At 37.0% G+C, this 19377-nt stretch overlaps 1 protein-coding gene across 1 annotated transcript in view; it reads right to left on the bottom strand.

Moving 5' to 3' along the window:
- LOC145248805 (vacuolar protein-sorting-associated protein 36-like) overlaps window positions 1–19377 on the bottom strand; it is a 109108-nt gene that overhangs the window by 73380 nt on the left and 16351 nt on the right. Inside the window, exon 2 of the mRNA XM_080110457.1 lies at window positions 2517–2585. Within this exon, the coding sequence (XP_079966583.1) occupies window positions 2517–2585 (69 nt within the window). The remainder of the gene's footprint in view (window positions 1–2516; window positions 2586–19377) is intronic.

Below are 19377 nucleotides of genomic sequence, written 5' to 3'. Positions count from 1 at the left end.
TATCACAGTCGTGATGTGAGCATAGGTAAATGTTTCCCAACCCCTAACAAAAAATAAAAATAAAAAGATTGTCAGAAACAGCATTAAGGCGGAGGCGATTTCGAAAGTTCAATAAATTACTTATTTACCAATAGAAATAAACAATTACCAAAAATTTACTTTTTTATATAGAAATAAAGAGGTAAATTAAGACATTAAATAAGAAACATTAAAGGACGATAAGTATATAAGGTAAATATAGCGATATGCTACAACAGAATACCGACCACTCTAATTTGTTTTTTTAGGGGTAATTGAGGTCGTTGACAACGAATCTGATAATAAAACCCGTCACAAATTTACCATTTGCATGGTATTAACCCCTGAACCCAGGGACTATTTTCCACCATTTTACAGATTCCGTTTATGCTATGCACAGTAACATAAACACTGGCTGTTGAATATGCCTTCACGTAGCAAACTGTCTTTTCACATGCGTATGAATCTTCTGTAGAAAATTCTGAATTTTATGAAAAAGAAGAAAAGCACTCCAAATTGGGGTAATGTCAGAAAGGCGGTTTTTTTTCCCCCAGAACATAGAATTTTCAAACTTTTTTTTTCATTGCCAGACAATTTAAAATTCAAAGAAAAAGTTGTCTAAAACAAAATTTTAAAAAAATATATTATAGTACTTTTTGAGGGGATTTTTTTTTTTGTCTTACATAGTTTTTAATGCATTTTAAACAAAGTTTTCACCAGCGGTTTACAAAAACATAAGCAACACCACCCCCGTTCTGAAAAAAAAAAAAAAAAAATGTCTTTCTGACATTATCACCCCACTTGGAGTGCTTTTCTTCTTTTTCGTATAATTTTAAATGTTCCACAAAAAATTTGTACACCATGTAAAAAGGCAGTTTGCTACGTGTAGGCACATTGAACAGCCATTATTTATGTTCGCTCGCGCGCAGCGTAAGCAGAAGCTGTAAAATGGCAGAAAATATTCCCTGGGTTCAGGGGGTTAATACCATGCAAACGGTAAATTTACGACGGGTTTATCAAATTCGTTGTCAGCGATCTCGACTACCCCTAAAAAAACAAATTAGAGTGGTCGGTGTTCTGTTGTAGCGGATCACTATATTTACCTTGTATAATTATATAAAAATAAATGTAGAAATAAACCAATTTACTTAGATTTTAAAAATAACATTATTATTGTTAAAAATATTTTTTAAAAAGTCAAATAAATAGGAATAATTTGAGACGATTGAATATAAAAGGCTAAAAATTTAATCAATGATTTAGTTATTTTTAAATTTCATTCAGAAATAAGAATATTCTACAAAGTGGAATAAAAATCAGTTAGCGATTGAAGTTGCAAAAAAAATGTTAAATTTTAGAGTTATCAAAGATAAAGAGAAAATAAAAACAAAAAAAATGAATATCAAAAGATAAACAAAACATGTTATTCCCCTTGAAATTTGATGTTATTGTATTTTTGTTGAATTAATCAAAACTTACTTTTTCTTTATATTTTTTAATATATAAAATAACTCCAGAAATTGATTGTTATTAATTTCATGGTGCATGTTTAATTCATGGTTTAAATATTTGTTTTGACTTTTTTCCTCAATGAAAGAAATTTTACAAAAAAAAAATCAAATCGTTTTCGAAATTCTCTTAATTGTATTTCCACTTTTTCATTGTACCAAATTTTTTCGCTACACAAAAACTTTTAATTAAATAATGGTATATTTCAAAACAATTCCACAGGAATCATACTTGGTATCGGAATCGTTAATCAACATTTTCTTGGAATCGGAATCGGAAAAAAAATTTAGGAATTGTCCCAACACTAGTTCTCATATTTATTGCTTCTGGACAACTCAAAATAGATAAAAACAAGGACATTCTTCAATAAAGGTAATTTCGTTCCGTCCACCCGTTTTGCGCAATAAAATGGAGAGAAATTAAAAAAAAAAGATCTTAGAAAAAATATATAAAATAGAGTCATTTTCAGATCGTAAACTGCTTCAGCCATTTCTGGGACAGACTCCATATATTCCCTTCTAAAAAATATACATGTAATAAAGTAATTTTCAGATCACAGACTGCTTCAGTTATTATCAGTACTGACTCCATATACGCATCATTTTCAAAACATATGAAATAAAGTAATTCTTAGATCGAAAACTGCTTAAGCCATTTCCAGGACTGCCTTTATAGACACCCCTCTTTAAAATATATGGGTGGGTGCTCAGCGTTGCTCGTGTGCTGGAATCTTGGTTCATGAAGCTGCCAAAAGGAGTTTTTCCAGAAAATCCGTTCTGAACAATCTAGCAGCGAGCGATTATTTTACATTAGATCTATATGCAAAAATCTAAAATACATGGCTTTTAATTTTTAGCATCAACTTTTCCAGACTGTTTACATGTTATCACTAAAATAGTGGAATCTGCTTTTTTGTTGCTAAATGAATAAAGTATACAAGACTAAAGTTTTACAAAAAAAAAAAAAAAAAAAAACACTTTTCTACTTACATTATTTCGATAGGCTCTCCATAGTAATCTGTGTGTAGTCAACATCAACATTCCACCCTCAAAAGATGTCTGAAAGTGTTTACAGAAAAGAAAAAATAAATAAATAAAATTGAAAAATAAAATGTTATATCGTTGTCACCATTATATTCAGTTTAATGTACATCTCGCATGCTGGTCTGAGTTATAATACTACCATTACTAAAAATGGTAATAATAACAATACTTATTACTTAATGGTTGAGAACTATCAAGTAGAATTGCATCATCATAAGTTTAACATCCATTTCATTAATCTATCTCTAGCCGGGTCTTTATTAATCCCTCTTTCTCAGGAGAAAACAGGGGACTATGTTTTCCTTGGTTTTTCCCTGTGACTTGAACCGGTTACCTCAATTGTTCTATATCTACATCTCTTCTTTCAACGTGGCCATACCATCAAATCTACTTTTAACTTCAAACTTAAATTTGCTGATTTCATACTGCAAAATCATTCATTTAATTATTATATCAATTAATGAATTTATTTCGGCCATAGTTCATCATAAGAAAAAGCATTTATCAATTTTAAACGAAAATAAATGCATATTATCAGCTCATACGGTATCACTGGACAAATACTTAACATAATTAAATCCTTCTTAAATAAGAGAAGAATTCAGATTCTCCTCAACGGTCATATACATCTAAACAATATGATATAAGCGCAGGTGTATCTCAGCGGTTTATCCTTGGACTTTTATTATTCCTAATATTCATAAATGACCTCCCTGACAAAATTGTATCTGAGATGACACCATGCTCTATAACAAGCATGAGGGGAAAACAAATGAACACATATCTAAGGAAATGGCAGAAACACTAAACGAAGACCTCCAATTTGTAGTGGGGACAAAAATGGATGGTCACATTCAATTCTGCCGAGACTAAGCTTGTTTCCTTCAATAATTACAAGAAACCTTCTCAACCACTAATAGCTATGGCTAATGATACATTACCTGAAAGTACTTCTTTTAAACCTCTCGGCTTAACGTTCACAGGGAACATGAGTTGGAACAGATGCATTGTTGCAATTACCTTTTTTCATTTTATTATGCCATCTTTGAAGTTTCTTCAATGGATTATAAACAAATGATAGAGGAAAAAAATTAAAGAAATATCTTAAATTAATGTTAAAAATGGTTAATTAAAACTAATTAAATAGCAATAAAAAAATTCTGGTTAAAAGTAGAAATAAATTTAATAAAAATATTTAGATACATAATAAAGTAAAATTTATAGATATGCAAAATTTAGGTCTGATTAACAAAGGCTATTACCATAAACAAATCAATAGATTAATTAGTTTCGTTTCCTATATAATAAAATTAGCAATATACATGGATGATAAAATGCTTTGGATAATCAGATTTCAAGGGGGTCCTGCTAAAATAGGCATATTTTAAAAACCAAAGCACTGTAAGTCCACAAAATACCACCGTTTTGTTCGAAAATGAATATACTTTCAAATGAATACATAATAATGGGAAACATCAAATTGGATGGAATACCTCAAATTCTCCCTAAAACACATTCCTGAGGACAGGCAAGTTGACCATATTCTTTTATTATTTGGAAAGGAGGGTTTAAGGCAGTATAACCTGTAGTCATTCAGAAAACGAATCTGATATGCGCAATCCAGCTGCAATTTGGGAGAAATTTTGAGAATAGAGCCACAAACGAACTTTTGAATTGTACACTTCTACTTGCAAAATTAGATGCAGAAAGAACAGACACATATGGTAAATGTGAATGTATCCATCAAAATGGAAAATGCCTATGGTCAGAAGAACCACAGGCTAAGGTGTGTGTCACAGTAAAAAAAAAAAAAAAAAGGTAAAATGGAACCCTAACAGGCAGCTACAAATGAACAAGTCTATCAAAAACGAAGACTTCACACTGATACAGTATGCTTATAAAAACCAACAGAACTCTATTAATTTTCAGGACCAGATAAATGGTAACTCTGAGAAAATGTTCATTTATTCAGCTAAAAACATGTTAAAAAGAGCATTTGGTCAAAGGCATTCACTACATTAGATGTAATGAAATAAGAAAGGGATGCATAAATTGAAAATTAAGGTGGACACAGGTGCAGAAGGAAATACACTCCCCTCATGTATATTCCAACAAATATTTCCGTAATGTGTAGACCAAAATGGACAATTACGTCCTGCCGATAAGCAGAAAGAAACTGCAATACTCTTTAGCTTAGCTTTCAATGGATCCAGTATTTCACAACAAAGCTCCATATGGGTTCAACGTGCATACAAGGGTGAATGGAGGTACATTGTTCTATGTAGTAATCTCACAGGGACCTACTATACTAGGATTATCCTCCCTCCAGGACTTGAAGCTAGTTACCCCACACTGCTCTACCCAAAGAACAAAGTATGCCAGTTAATTATGCAGTAAGTGCTTCAGTTGCTCTTTCATTCAATACCTCAATCAACTCTATGAAAGACTTGATTGAAGGATATTCAGATCAATTTGATCAGATTGATAATTCCACAGGAGAAGACCACATCATGCTTCCTCCAAATAACCACCTGACAGTTCATGCACCTAGGAATGCGCCATCCATATGAGGGATAAAATAAAAACAGAATTCGATGAAATGCTATCCCAGGGAATAATCCACAAGGTTGATGAGCCAACAGACTGGAGTAATAGTATTGTGTATATGCTCAAGAGCAACTGCAAACTCCATCTATGTTTAGACCCCAAAGATCTAAACAAAGATATCCTGCATTGCCACCACAAGACAACAACAATGGATGAACTCTTACAGAAACTATTTGGTGCTAAATTCTTCTTTAAACTTGATGCCTGTTATATCCTTACTTTAAATAAGAATACAGCAAGAAAAACGGGGTTATGGGTGAAAGACAAATGGGGTTATTTACAAGGGAATACAGGTGACAGAAGAGTTACTCGACATCTTGTCTTATTCTCTTCCTGTCTTTTTTCCCTCCCAGTCACGTAAGAGGGTATAGTTCATTTCATCTATGAAGGGATGTAAGTTTATTCCATTACATCACCTTCCTCCCAAGCTAAATTCTTCCATAGAATTTGGCTTCTACCATTTTTTCCTTTTTAGACTTTGTCCAAAAAATTCGGTCCTTTTCCTTTCACTTCCCCTCACTGTACCTCCCGAAGGAGGGGGGTTCATCTCAAACATACTAAAGGGAATAAATCCGAGAAAGTAGAATCTTCACTCCCGTTGCATCTACTCTCCTGCCAGATCTGGAATCTTACCAGCACCGAAAAATGAAGCTCATTTTGTAGTTTCCAGCTTCACACGCACACAAGATTTTGTGAGAACGCACGTAATAAAATGCTGGCCGCCATCTTTGTTTTTCCTTTTCTCAGCCTGAACTCACTCGCTGCACACCCATGGTAAGACTTCTGTTTTTCTTAGCTTCTGACCACACTCACCATTTGTGTTTGCCAAGTTTTTACTTTTGGAGAGTGACTGGATTTCTGAGTTACTGGTACTTCCTTGTTTGGAGGTTTATATGGAAAGTATCATATAGCAGTTCAATTGGTAACTCTTGGTTTCTGACGGTTTCTATGTATCAGGGTCTCAGTTGATTAATATATTTTTTGTGGAAAAAAAGTCTGCCCTTTTATAATGTAAACCATTCTCCCAAAAACTCTTCCCTGCCCGATAATTTTTTAAGAAAACTTTATCCCCGTCATCGTAAGTCTTGTACCTTACATTATCATTGATACTTTTTTTTTACTTTTTCTCTTAGAATTAAGAGGTCGAACACCGAAAGTACCTTCCTGGCAAACATAATTTCAGCTGCGGATAATTTAGCATTTGTATTTGGTGTTATCTTATATATTGCTAAGAATTTTTTAATGTTTTTTTTTCTTCTGTGTCGATGTTATTATTCTTTCTTAAAGCTTGCTTAAAAGTATCAACAAATCTTTCTGCTTGTCCATTAGATCGAGGGTTAAAAGTTGGTGTTGTAATGTGTTCAATGGCCAGTGCCTCACAGTAGTGCTTGAATTCTTAACCTGTAAACATAGTGCTATTATCGCTAACAATTGTTTTTGGAACTCCGAACCGACTAAATATCTCGTCCAGCGCCTTTACTGTGTTTGCTGCTGTAGGGTGTTTGTATTTAAAAATTTCTGGCCATTTTGACATACTATCTATGATTACTAGGTAATAATATCCCTTCAGAGGTCCTGCGTAATCGATATGGATGCGTGTCCAGGGTACATCTGTTTTAGGCCAAGGTTGCATACGTATGGGGAGAGATCTTGTGGCTAGTTGGCAACCTCTACATAATTTCACCATTTTCTCAATATCCTGATCCATTACTGGCCAGTATGTGAATCATCTCATTAGGGCCTTCATTCTGGAGATTCCAGGATGTCCCATGTGGAATTCTTTTAGGGTTTTATTTATTTTAAACATGTTTTTAACATTTATTTTAAACATGTTTTTAACATATTGGAAATATAGGTTACTGGGAATATAGGTTAAAATTCCTTTTGTAAACAAAGGAAAAAGTTTTGGACACGCATTTCCAGAACACGTGAAAGAAGACACATGTTTTAACATGTGTATGACGTCATGGAAAATGGGAAGTTCTCGATATAGTTAGAAACTTTAGAGTTAAGCAGAGAGAAACTGGAGAGAGAGTCCGAGGACGAAAGACGACAGTCTCTGGAGTCCAGACATGGGATTCGAACATCTAGAAGCGAGACAGTCACCTTTGAAACTTAGAATGTGAAACTTTGAATTCCTGAAAGCAAAGCTACCGGCCGGTCCATGGAAATAAACCCATCATGTGTTTTTATAAACGTCGTCTTTGTGTTGTAATTCTACCAAAAAGGTAAAGTGGAAATTGTCATTATATGTCTTCTATATCATGTGGTTTTAAAATGTCTTTACATACAATGCCTCAACACTCAAAGAGCTTCTATTACACTTCTAAGTATGAACATTTTATATATATGAATCTCATCATAAAACGAACACAGAACACAAAACAATCTATCAACAACATCTCTCTCTCTCTTAATAAGACTGCACTTTAATAAGACTCACTTTTGACAAAGAACAATAACAACGAATAATAACAACAAAAACAATAATAATAAGACTATTATATAATACTTCAACATTTTTGCTTCTGATCAAAATGTCATCTAAATAAGCCATTGCAAAATCCAAGCCTGCTAGCATGGCATCCATAATTTGTTGGAATAAATTTGCTGCTACTTTCAACCCAAACGGCAATCGTTTCAGGGAAAATAATTCTTTATGAGTATTCATCGTCAGGTATTTAGAACAATCTTCGTGGACTTTGACCTGCAAATATGCTTCTGACAAGTCAATTTTTGGGAAAATGTTTCCTCCATTTAACTTAGAAAATATTTCCTCAGGGGTAGGAAGTGGATAGTTATGATCCTTTAAGGAATCATTCAGTCCCGTCGAAAAATCTCCACATACCCTGATTTTTTTATTTTTCTTTTTCACATAAACTGTGGGTGATGCCCATTCAGAGTAGTCCACTTTTTTATTACTCTGATTTCTTTGAGTCTATTTAATTCTTTCTCGATTGTTTCTAATGCCAAATACGGAACCTTCCTTTTAGTTTTAAACACCGGTTTCGCTTCATCTTTCAGTTCAAATTTCACTTCCGTTTTAGTGTAGCAACCCAGACCTTCAGAAAATACACTTTTAAAATCCTTCTTCAAATCCCCAACAAATCTTCCTGGCAGTTTGGGACTTTCAGATCCTGTCACATTTACTTTTTTGCAAAATGAGTTTATTGGTTTCTCATAAATTGAAAAGTATAATCAAATCTATACCGAATAGATTAGAATTTTTTCCAGGGTTGCGGAGTCAGAGTCTGAGTCGAATTTCTAAAAGTACAATTTTTTATCTGACTCCGACTCCTTAAGTCCAATGAATTTATTTTTTTTTTTACAGGATTTTCCTGTTTGGTTTTACCATTTGTTTTTTTAATTACATTTTCTAACCAAACAAGGCACATTACCACTTTGATGTAGGGGGCTGTTATCAGGGATCTAAGTTCTAGGGGTTCTATGTAGGGAGTTTAGCAGCAAGATGTCTGTTTACATTACACTTAAACTTCTGCATGTCAGTACAGTTGGGGAAGCAGGAAACCAGAAAAGAATTCCAAAGTCTAGCAGTTCTGGGGAAGAAGCTATTAGAGTAGACGGCTTTCTTATACCTCGGGATCTTTACAGTGACACTTCGCTGCTTGTCTGGTTTATCGGGGGTATTTTCATCGAGGAGGTACAAGAGCTTGTAGTTCGTCAGAGCATCCATCATTAAAATACTTGTAAAACAAGCAGAGGGATGCAACATTTCGTTGATGGGACAGGGGCTAAAGCTTAGATAACAGTTCAGGACCTATCAGGTTGGTGACTCTCTTTAGAACATTGTCCAGGAGCGAGAGACTAGTAGCAGATGCACTAGCTGAAATGTGACAGCAGTACTTGATACATTGGCGAATGGTGGCTTTGTAGAGGTACAGGATACTTTCAGGCTTAAGTAACTTTCTAGCATGGTAGAGAGAGCCCATCTTCACAGCAGCCTTGGCAATGATCTCAATGTATTTCAGCTCATGTTCCCTATGAACATTAAGCCAATGAGTTTGAACGAAGTACTTTCAGGTAATGTATCTTTAGCCATAGCTATTGGTGGTTGGTAAGATTTCATGTAATTATTAAAGGAAACGAGCTTTGTCTTGGTAGTTTTTAACATTACCATCCATCTCTGACCCCATTCCACTACAGAGTGAAGGTCTTCCTCTAGGGTTTCCGCCATTGCCTTAGATGTGTGCTCATTAGTTTTCCCCACGTTCCTGCTATAGAGCATGATGTCATCAGCAAATATACCCATTTCAGAAACAATTTTATCCGGTAAGGATCGATCCCTGAGGTACACCTGCATTTATATCATATTGTTTAGATGTACGCCCATCGAGGACAACCTGGATTCTTCTCTCATTTAAGGATTTAATTATGTTACTCATTCATCCAGTAATACCATAGATTTTATTTTCATGAGAAGACCATCATGCCATACTCTGTCAAAAACCTTAGATATATATATAGGGCTACTGCCCTCCCCTCCCCTGCCTTATTCAGTGCTTGGTATATAAGTTCAGAGATTACAGTTAGAATATCTGCAGTAGAACGGGCTTGCCTAAATCCATATTGATGGTCAAACAGAAGTTTAGCAGCTGTAAGGTGGTGGACTAGAGCTTAAAGACTCAAATATTTTGGCGAAAAGCGGGAGGAGATTAATTGGACAATAATTTAATGGGTCAGTTCGTTCGCCAGAGATTTTGTAAACTGGTACCACAGAAGCAATACTCCAGCTGTCAGAAAAGCAAGATTTGGTAAGACATTTGTTAAAGAGTTTAGAGAAAACTGGAGTAACCTAAGCAGAGGATTTTTTTAATAGCACAGCCGGGATGAGATCAGGTCCACATGCTTTTGAGGTGTCTAGGTTTCTTATGATATCATGAAGGGGTGATTTTCAGATCATTTAGAGTGGTTTTTGTCCACAGAGGAAAATCAGGGAGGGAATGGTTTGCTTGTGCCAAGGTAGAGTTTGAAAGAAAATAACGGGCAAACATGTTAGCTTTCTCAGTTGCTGTACAAACAACCTCATGATTGTTGGATAATGGGGTACTTGTTGATTGCCCATTATTTACTACATTATTGTAGATTTTCCAGAAATCATGAGTTCCTAATTTCTGCGCTTCAATGCATTTCCTAGTGGTTTCAGTATATTCACTCTTAGCTGTTGCTACTTCTTTCTAACAATTACTTCTAGCTTCTATATACCTTGTCTGTCTGTACAGAACTTTTGCTGGATAAATCTACGGTATGCATGTTGCCTCTGAGCAATGGTAGCTGTGCAAGTAGAAGTAAACCATTGGGGAGGGTGGGGTTTGCTATAAAACTTCCGTGTAGGAACATATGCTTCAATTGCTGCTTCGTACCATTCAGTAGTCTCATTTATGCACGATTCTGCAGGAAGAGAAAAGATATTTCCCCATGGGGCGTCTCTGATGCAATCGCTAATGGCATCCCAGTCAGCCTTATTTTAGTATGTTGTCGTTTTGAGCAATGGCTCTTCAACTTTGGGTCGAGAGTTTAGAGTGATTCTATCATTATCACTGCATGATCAGCATTCCTAAGTGGGCAATCAGCATTTATTACACGATCCTCAGGATCTCTTGTCAGAAATAGATCCACAAGTGAGGCTTGCTAGTCCTGGCTATCTGGGAGACGGGTTGGGAATGTTACTGTCTGTGTCAAGGAATGGGATATAGCAAAGTTATGGATGATGCTACTAGCTATGTCAGTGAAGTTAGAGAAGCCAACTCTATTTCTGTGGCAAGCGTTAGAGTCACTAAATACATGTATTTGGGCGCTAGTGTCAAGGGAGAGTGCTACAACTATGCTGTAAGAGACAGGATTGATTATAGTACAGTCCTGGCTGAATGGAGAGCAATAAAGAAAATACAAGTAGCTAACGCTATGTTGTAAATTTAGTTTAAAGCACATGAAGGCCTGGTCACCTGATTCTAGTTTAGATTCCCTAGACATGGGGAGGGCGTTACAAATATAGACTCCAAGTCCGTTCCTGTTAAAGTCCTTATGACAAAGTAGAAGATAACTAGACATGTTAAAGATGTTAAAGGGGATGAAGGAATGCAAGTTAGTTTCACTTAGTACTAAAATATCTGGGGAGTTTGCTAGGAGAAATGATTCTACATCCTTTAAGTTAGTTCTAAGTCCTCGAATATGTGTAAATGCAAGCCTCAAGAGAGGAGGCGAGAGTGTGTGTCTGGTTTGAACATTTTTTTGGATTGAGCTATCATTTCATTCTATTTTGTAGTTTCAGATCTAGATTGAGGTGCTAGGCAAAACGCATGTGCATAGGAACGATCATGCAACATGAGTAGACCTCATCCACAGGAATGTGGTCTCGGGAATGCCCACCAGAGAGGAGTACAGGGTGTGTTTCCATGCGTGACATGGCACTACAAATATCCCGATATTACACAACTGATGATAGAACAGCCGCTCTAAGTGCTATCAAAGGGCTTCTGTACTATCAGTTGGAAACAACAACCAGCAACTGTCTAACCGGTACCCTCAAACCTGTCCGACAGGAGTGGCCCAGTCCCATCATGTTAGCATATATGGTAAATAAGCACCCCCAAGATGCCCAGTTATAGGAAAAGGGAATAAGGCAAATGTAGGGAACGGCATTCATTGCCCTAGTCAGGAAACAAGGCTAAGCACTGGGCGTCTCTAATGAGTCCTTGTGGCCGCACCTCTGCTCCTGGCTAATAGGCAAAGAAGGAATACGGAGTATAGATAGGTTAGAGCCTTACTACTCCTTAAATAGTTTAGGTTTGCAAACCAGTGATCAAGTCACCCACTCTAGTGAGGTTGTCGTCCAAGAATGAGGAGGCCTCCCTCCCCTGTTTGGTGCCAAGACGTATGAGGTCAGTACCACAGGTTTACAAATTGGAGTTTTCCTTATCCTAGATTGATGGTCTAACCAGATCTACTGGTCCATCAGCACTGAGAGGGTGTTCCCTGCACCTGGTTGCATGGATAGTGAGGATTGATAGAGTTAATATCAAAGAATTAGTATCTGCTTTGAAGTTACACTCCTCAGAATAGGATTAAGACTGCTTACGCTTTTAAAGGAGGTATGTATGAGTGTAGGGTGTAGATTAAAGGTGAATATCTACTAGGGTTAAGAAAAGATTAAATGTGGTTTGTGGATTAGTGACTAATTGGAAAATTATAGTATAAGGGTTAGTGTGCGTTTCGAAATGTGCTTTAGGTGTTAGTTTTCAAGTAAAGATAATCACCAGTACTTTATCCCATCTAATGAAAGAAAGATATAGTTGCTAGTTAATACAGATCACTTATAATCTGGGCACAAACTGTGGCTATTCGTTATCTATTTTATAGATATTCTATAGAGTATAAATATAGGTTAAGCTAATGCATCTCTTAGCAATAGAAATCTATAGATGTTTAGTATTTATCGATTTTGAAAAGGTCAGCCTAGTTTAGGACCGGAAGCTAAACCCTCCTCCCAAGGTACATGCAAATTATGTGATTTTATATCAGCTTGGGGAGAAGAGCAATTCATTTTTTGTCAAATTAAAACAGGAGAGATGATAGAACTTACAAGAATACAGCATTAATATACAATATAGATATACAGGGATTTAGGGAGGATTTAAGAGTATGTTTATTATGTAAAACAGACAGGAAGGCGTCTTGGAGGTAAAGCATTATCTCTTTAAAGCAGACATTTAGAAATAACATTTGTGCCAGTTATTTTAGTAACATACATCAGTAACAATATACATGTGGCCAGTATAGGCTTTATATTTAAACATTACACTTACAATGATAAATTATGATTTCCAAAAAGAGGGGAGCAGTATAAGTAAATAAGAGCAGGAAAACAGGTTTGGTGAATAAGCACTAACTTAATTGCTTCCTATGTGGTACCAGTCTTCAAGAATTCTGGTGAAAGAACTGACCCACTAAATTATCGCCCCATTAGCCTCCTCCCGCTTTTCGCCAAAATATTTGAGTCCTTAGTTAATAAAGCCCTAGTCCAGCACCTAACAGCTGCCAAACTCTTGACTGACAAACAATATGGATTCAGGCAAGCCCGTTCAACAGCAGATATCTTAACTGTAGTTTCTGAACGTATATACCGTTCATTGGATAAAACAGGGGAGGGTAGAGCGGTGGCCCTTGATATATCTAAGGCTTTTGACAGGGTATGGCACGATGGTCTTCTAAGGAAAATTAGATCATATGGAATCACTGGAAGAATTCATAACGTAATTAAATCCTTCTTAAGTAATAGAAAAATCAAAGTTGTCCTCGACGGACGTACATCCAAACAATATGACATAAATGCGGGAGTGCCTCAGGGGTCTATCCTTGGACCTCTATTGTTCCTGATATTCATAAACGACCTCCCTGATAATATTGTTTCGGAGATGGGTATATTTGCCGATGACACCACTCTCTATAACAGATATGAGGGGAAAACAAATGAACACATATCCAAGAAAATGGCAGAAACACTAGAGGATGACCTCCAATCCGTAGTGGAATGGGGACAAAAATGGTTGGTCTCATTCAATGCTGCTAAGACTAAGCTTGTTTCCTTCAATAACTACAAGAAACCTTCTCTACCACCAATAGCAATGGCCAAGAACACATTGCCTGAAAGTACTTCTTTTAAACTCCTCGGCCTAACGTTTACAGGGAATATGAACTGGAATAGATACATTGAGAGCATTGCCAAGGCTGCTGCAAGGAAGGTTGGCTCCCTCTACCGTGCTAGAAAACTACTTACGCCTGCCAGTATCCTATACCTCTATAAGGCAACCATTCGCCCATGTATGGAGTACTGTTGTCACATCTGGGCTGGTGCATCTGCTGCTTGTCTCTCGCTCCTGGACAGGGTTCAAAAAAGAGTCGCAAACCTGATAGGTCCTGAACTGTCATCTGGGCTTCAACCTCTGTCCCATCGACGAGATGTTGCATCCCTCTGCCTGTTCTACAAATACTTTAATGGTGAATGCTCTGACGAACTGCAAACACTTGTACCTCCCCGACGTAACTACCCCCGACAAACCCGACAAGCTACTAAGTCTCATCCCTTTACAGTGGAGATCCCTAGGTGCAAGAAAGCCTTTTACTCCAATAGTTTCTTCCCCAGAACTGCGGGTCTTTGGAACTCCCTTCCGGGATTCTGCTTTCCCAACTGCAATGATATGCAGAAGTTCAAGTGTAATGTTAACAAACATCTTTCTACTCTTCTCCCTTCATAATGACCCCGCTAATTAATTCCCTAATAGTAGCCCCCTGCTTCAAAGTGGCACTGTGCCTTGTTTGGGGTGAAAATTGAATAAAAAAAAAAAAAAAAAAAAAAAAAAAAAAAGCAGTGGTTCGCACAATTTAGTAGTTTTTGTATAGTTTTGCTTTTATTTTTGGAGATTCCTCATATTTTGTACTGTAATGCTTCCACTTCAAGATATTTAGGTCTGTCAGATCACTGCAAATCCTGTCTGGACAGCTGTTTTCGTTTTGGTTGTGAGGTCACACAAGATCAATGAAAGTTCTGTCTTTGAGTGGGATCATTGTAGATTACATTGGATAACAATCGGATTGTAATCTGAAAGTTATTCAGTTACTGAATCAAATGGAATTTGGCAATTAGATTAGTTTGGGATCAATCCGGAATCACAATCTTATTTCACTCACCCAAAAAAATAATGGGCATAAATCAATAAGAAGCAACCCATGGCACTATAGCCCTTTATCGCTTCTTCCTATTTTTTTTTTTTTTTTACAAAGGAGTCACCACTTATCAAGGCCCAAAGGTCACTCGAGGATAATGGTTAATGAGTGTACAGAAGTCAATGGCACAATATCCTAGTAATTGTTAGTAGTGGAAATTTGGTAAATTGGATTACTTAAGAATTTGTTTATGTTGGACTTGAATATGATCAAATTGTAATCAGCTGGAAAGCAGGGAACTGGAAGAGAGTTCCACAGGCATGCAGTTCTAAGAAAGAAGCTTTTTTCATGGAATCTATGTTTAGGACTAGGCACAGAAAAAGAGTGGGAGAAATTATTGATAGTGGTTTCAGCGAGACAAGTGTTTTTCATGAAAGTTTGGGGAGGGGGGACCATAGATTGGAGCTCAGACAGGCACCTGCCATGAAAATAGTGATAGAGTAAAGACAGGCTTGTAACGTCTCTTCTGTGGGAAGAGGTTGCAGGGAAGAGAAAAGGGCACCCCCACCAGATTACGAAGTCTATTTTGAACTTTGTCAAAGTATGATAAGAGTTTTCCAGAGCTCCTGCCCAGATGTGGCAACAGTACTCCATCTGTGGATGTACCTGACTCTTACTTTAATAGAGAATTGCATCAGCAGTGAGATATCTACTGGAGCGCTAGAAGGGTCCCACCATTTTTCCAGCCCAGAAGCTTGTCAAAACATGGAGCCTCCCCAAGACGAGAGCCATTCATTTCAATTGATGCCAGATAGATCAGAGTGTTGATTATATAAAGACAGAAGCTTAATTTTAGATGCATTAAAATAAACCAGCCACTTCTTTCCCCATTGCACCACATGCTCCAGATCAGATGAGAGAGAATCAGAGAGAACTTGGTCATTTACGGCCTATGATGTGTTGACATAGATGGTAATGTCATCAGCATAAATGTCTTCAAATGATCTTAGGATGTGATTTGGAAGATCATGGATGCAAATCAGTAAGAGAGTTGGACCCAAGATGGGCTCCTGAGGGACTCCAGCATTAATACTAAGAGCTTCTGATTTTACTCAGCCACCACTACTCTTATGAACCTATCAGAGAGAAATGATTTAATAATTGAAAAAACATTTCCAGCTATACTGTAACTGAAGATCTTGTTAGTAGGTCTTTATGCCATACCCCATCAAAGGTCTTTGATATGTCAAGAGCAATTGCCCTAGAAAGGAAGCCTCCATTGAGAGATTCGCTAATCCTATGAGATATAACCATTACCACATCTGCTGTAGATCTAGCAGAATGGAAATCATATTGCAGGTCACTAATATCTTAGCATTAAGTGAAATAAACTTACACTCTTCAATCCCCTCCAACTTCTTTAACATTACAGGATACCTCCCTCTTTGCTGTAAGGACTCGGATAGATGTATGCACGCACTTAGAGTCTATATTCGTAGTACCCTCCCTTAAATTAGAGAGAAAAATCTTGAATCAAATGACCGGGCTTTTATGTGCTTTCGACTAACATTTCATCACTGCATTAGTTACTTATATTTTCTGTTGTTTTTCCTCAAGTCAGGATTGTACCCTAATCGATCATGTCTTTGATAGTATAGATGCAGCACTCTCCTTAGATAGTAACCCCAAGTACATGCGTTTGGTGACTGTAATGTCCACCATAAAAATTGGTTTGGTTTCTCAGGTTACACAGATACAGCTGGACGCTCCACTAATAGCTTCTCTATAGCCCATTCCCTCACATAGACAGTAATGTTTCCAACTGGCCTACTGAATCGTGAACCTCAGCAGGTTTCACTTCTGGACCTATTCCTCACCACAGTACCCGAGGATTGTGTGACTAATGCCCACAGTCCACTTGAAACCGCAGACCACCTTGTGGTATCAGTTGACATCATATTTAAATCCCAACCTCAAGGTGAGGATTATTGCTCAAAACCACAAGGTACTAACAGGGCTTACTGAGAAACCATTAGAGAATACATCTGAGATGCCCCATGGACCGATATCTTCTCTCTTCCTGCTGAACAGAGTGCCAATAAGACAACTGAATGGTGCAAAGCGGGAATTGAAGCACATGTTCCCACACGGAAGTATTATAGCAAGCCCCCACTCACCCTCATGGTTCACTACAGATTGTGCAGCTGCTATGGCACAAAGACAGCATGCATTCCGCCAGTTTGTACGTCATAAGTCAAATACAAATAGGCAAAAATCGTAGATGCTAGAAATCATTGTAAGAGAGAAATAGTGACAGTCAAAAGAAAGCATGCTGAAATAATCAGGGAATGCATAGAATCGCCAAAGATAGAGACTCGTGTTTTCAGAAAAATCTATACTAGTGTAGTGAATAAAGGACAATCAGTAATTCCTTTACTGAGCAACAACCAGAAGGTTGCATGCATGGTAACTAAGAAGGTGGAACTGATGTCCTGGCAATTGCCTCTAACTCCACCTTAGAGCCAACAAACAACTCCCTCCCAAATTTCCCTATGAGAACTAAAGCCACATTAGATGATGTAAAAATCACCCCTTCTCATGTCTGAATCCTTTGGCAAAGTCTGGCACAAAGGGCTGCTAATGAAAATTAAATCGTACATTATAACTGGACGTAGACTAAATATAATTAGATTCATCTTAGACAATAAAAGCACCAGGTTGTCATTGATGGACGTACATCCAAGCAGCATAACATTAATGCAGGAGTGTCTCAGGGGTCGATCCTTGAACCATTATTATTCCTGATATTCAAAAACGACCTCCCTGATAATATTGTGTCCGAGATGGGTATATTTGCTGATGATACAATGCTCTATAACATGCATTAGGGAAGAAAAGATGTACATAAATCTAAGACAATGGCAAAATCATTAGAAAATGACCTCCAGACCATAGTTGAATGGGGGCGCAGATGGATGGTAATATTTAATGCTAGTAAAACTAAGCTGCTCTCCTTTAACAATTACAAGACACCTCTCGAACCGCATATATCGATGAAAAAAAAACACCGTACCTGAGAATTCTACCTTCAAACTCCTATTTTGGGACTATTTTATCATATTTTACTTTGTAGGCAATATGAACTGGAACAAATAAATAGAGGACATTGCAAAGACTGCTGCAAAGATGGTGGGTTCCCTCTATCGAGCTAGAAGACTACTCACACCTGAGAGTATCCCGTACCTCTACAAGGCCACCATTCACTCATGCATGCAGTGTTGTTGCCACATCTGGGCTGGTGCATCTACCACTAGCCTCTCCATCTTGGATAGAGTTCAAAAAAGAGTTGTCAATCTAATCGGTCCCACTTTATCAACTAAGCTCCAGCTCTTGTCCCATCGTCACAATGTTGCATCTCTGTGCATGTTTTAATGGAATGTGTTCTGATGAACTCGTTGCACTTGTACCCCGTACATATTCCCGACAAACCCGTTCAGCAATAAGATCTCACCCTTTCACTGTTGAGGTCCCTAGATGCCAAAAAGCTTTCTATTCTAATAGTTTCTTCCCTTTAAAATCTGGACTTTGGAATTCCCTTCCTGCTACCTGCTTTCCTGGTTGTACTGATATGCAGAAATTTAAATGTAACATAAACTGACATCTTGCTAATCTTTCCAAGACATGGTCTCAAAAAGTAGCCTTTTACGTCAAAGTGGTGATATGCCTTGTTATGAGGTAACATTAAATAAATAAATAAATAGAAGGAGGCTGACTATAAGTGAAGCAATAGTTATCAGAAGTCGTTGCAAGAAATAAATGTCTTCATATGCAAGGAAATGCTACTCTGTTATAACCCGTCTAAAAATTCTACAATACGTCAATGCATTATCTAGAGGCTTGGGAGCAGCCCAATGCAAGATGGACAACCCCTTCAAAATTTCTGATCCAAATAGAACAATGCTACGCCAATATCGAGCAGTAGCTCTTAGCTGTAGTATTCAGATGTGAACGATTTTGCATATAAATTTTCGGCTGTTTGTTAGAAGTTAAAATTAATCACAAACCTTTGAGAATAATTCGTCTCAAGAACATAACAGCTGCACCTTCACAACTTCAACAAATGCTATTAAAACTCCAGGAATATGATATGATCATCAAATATTGACCAAGCAAGGAGATGCTCCTAGCAGATATACTATCAAGACTCAACAACAAAAAGAACAAAGAAGTCATTGATTTAGATATTAAAGTGGATTTCGTACAATTCCCTGTTGAGAAATTAATGCAAATCTATGAAGCAATAAATACTGACAACACTGTGTGCCCTGAGGAAACAGATTCTTCAAGGATAGCCAGAATCTCAGAGAATTACGTAAAGACATTCAACCATACTGGTCTTATCAAGTTGAGTTTTCTATAGAGAATGAGATTTTACTCCAAGATGACAAGATATTGATCTCTGAATGAATGCAACCTGAAATATTAGAAAAATTTCTTATGGCCACCAAGGAAGCGATAA

Source organism: Euprymna scolopes, chromosome 27, assembly GCF_053919585.1.
Source record: "Euprymna scolopes isolate OS-2025 chromosome 27, ASM5391958v1, whole genome shotgun sequence".
NCBI classification, from domain to species: Eukaryota; Metazoa; Mollusca; class Cephalopoda; order Sepiida; family Sepiolidae; genus Euprymna; species Euprymna scolopes.
Note: the sequence above shows the minus strand (reverse complement) of the source record. Positions and strands in the feature narration are given on the sequence as shown.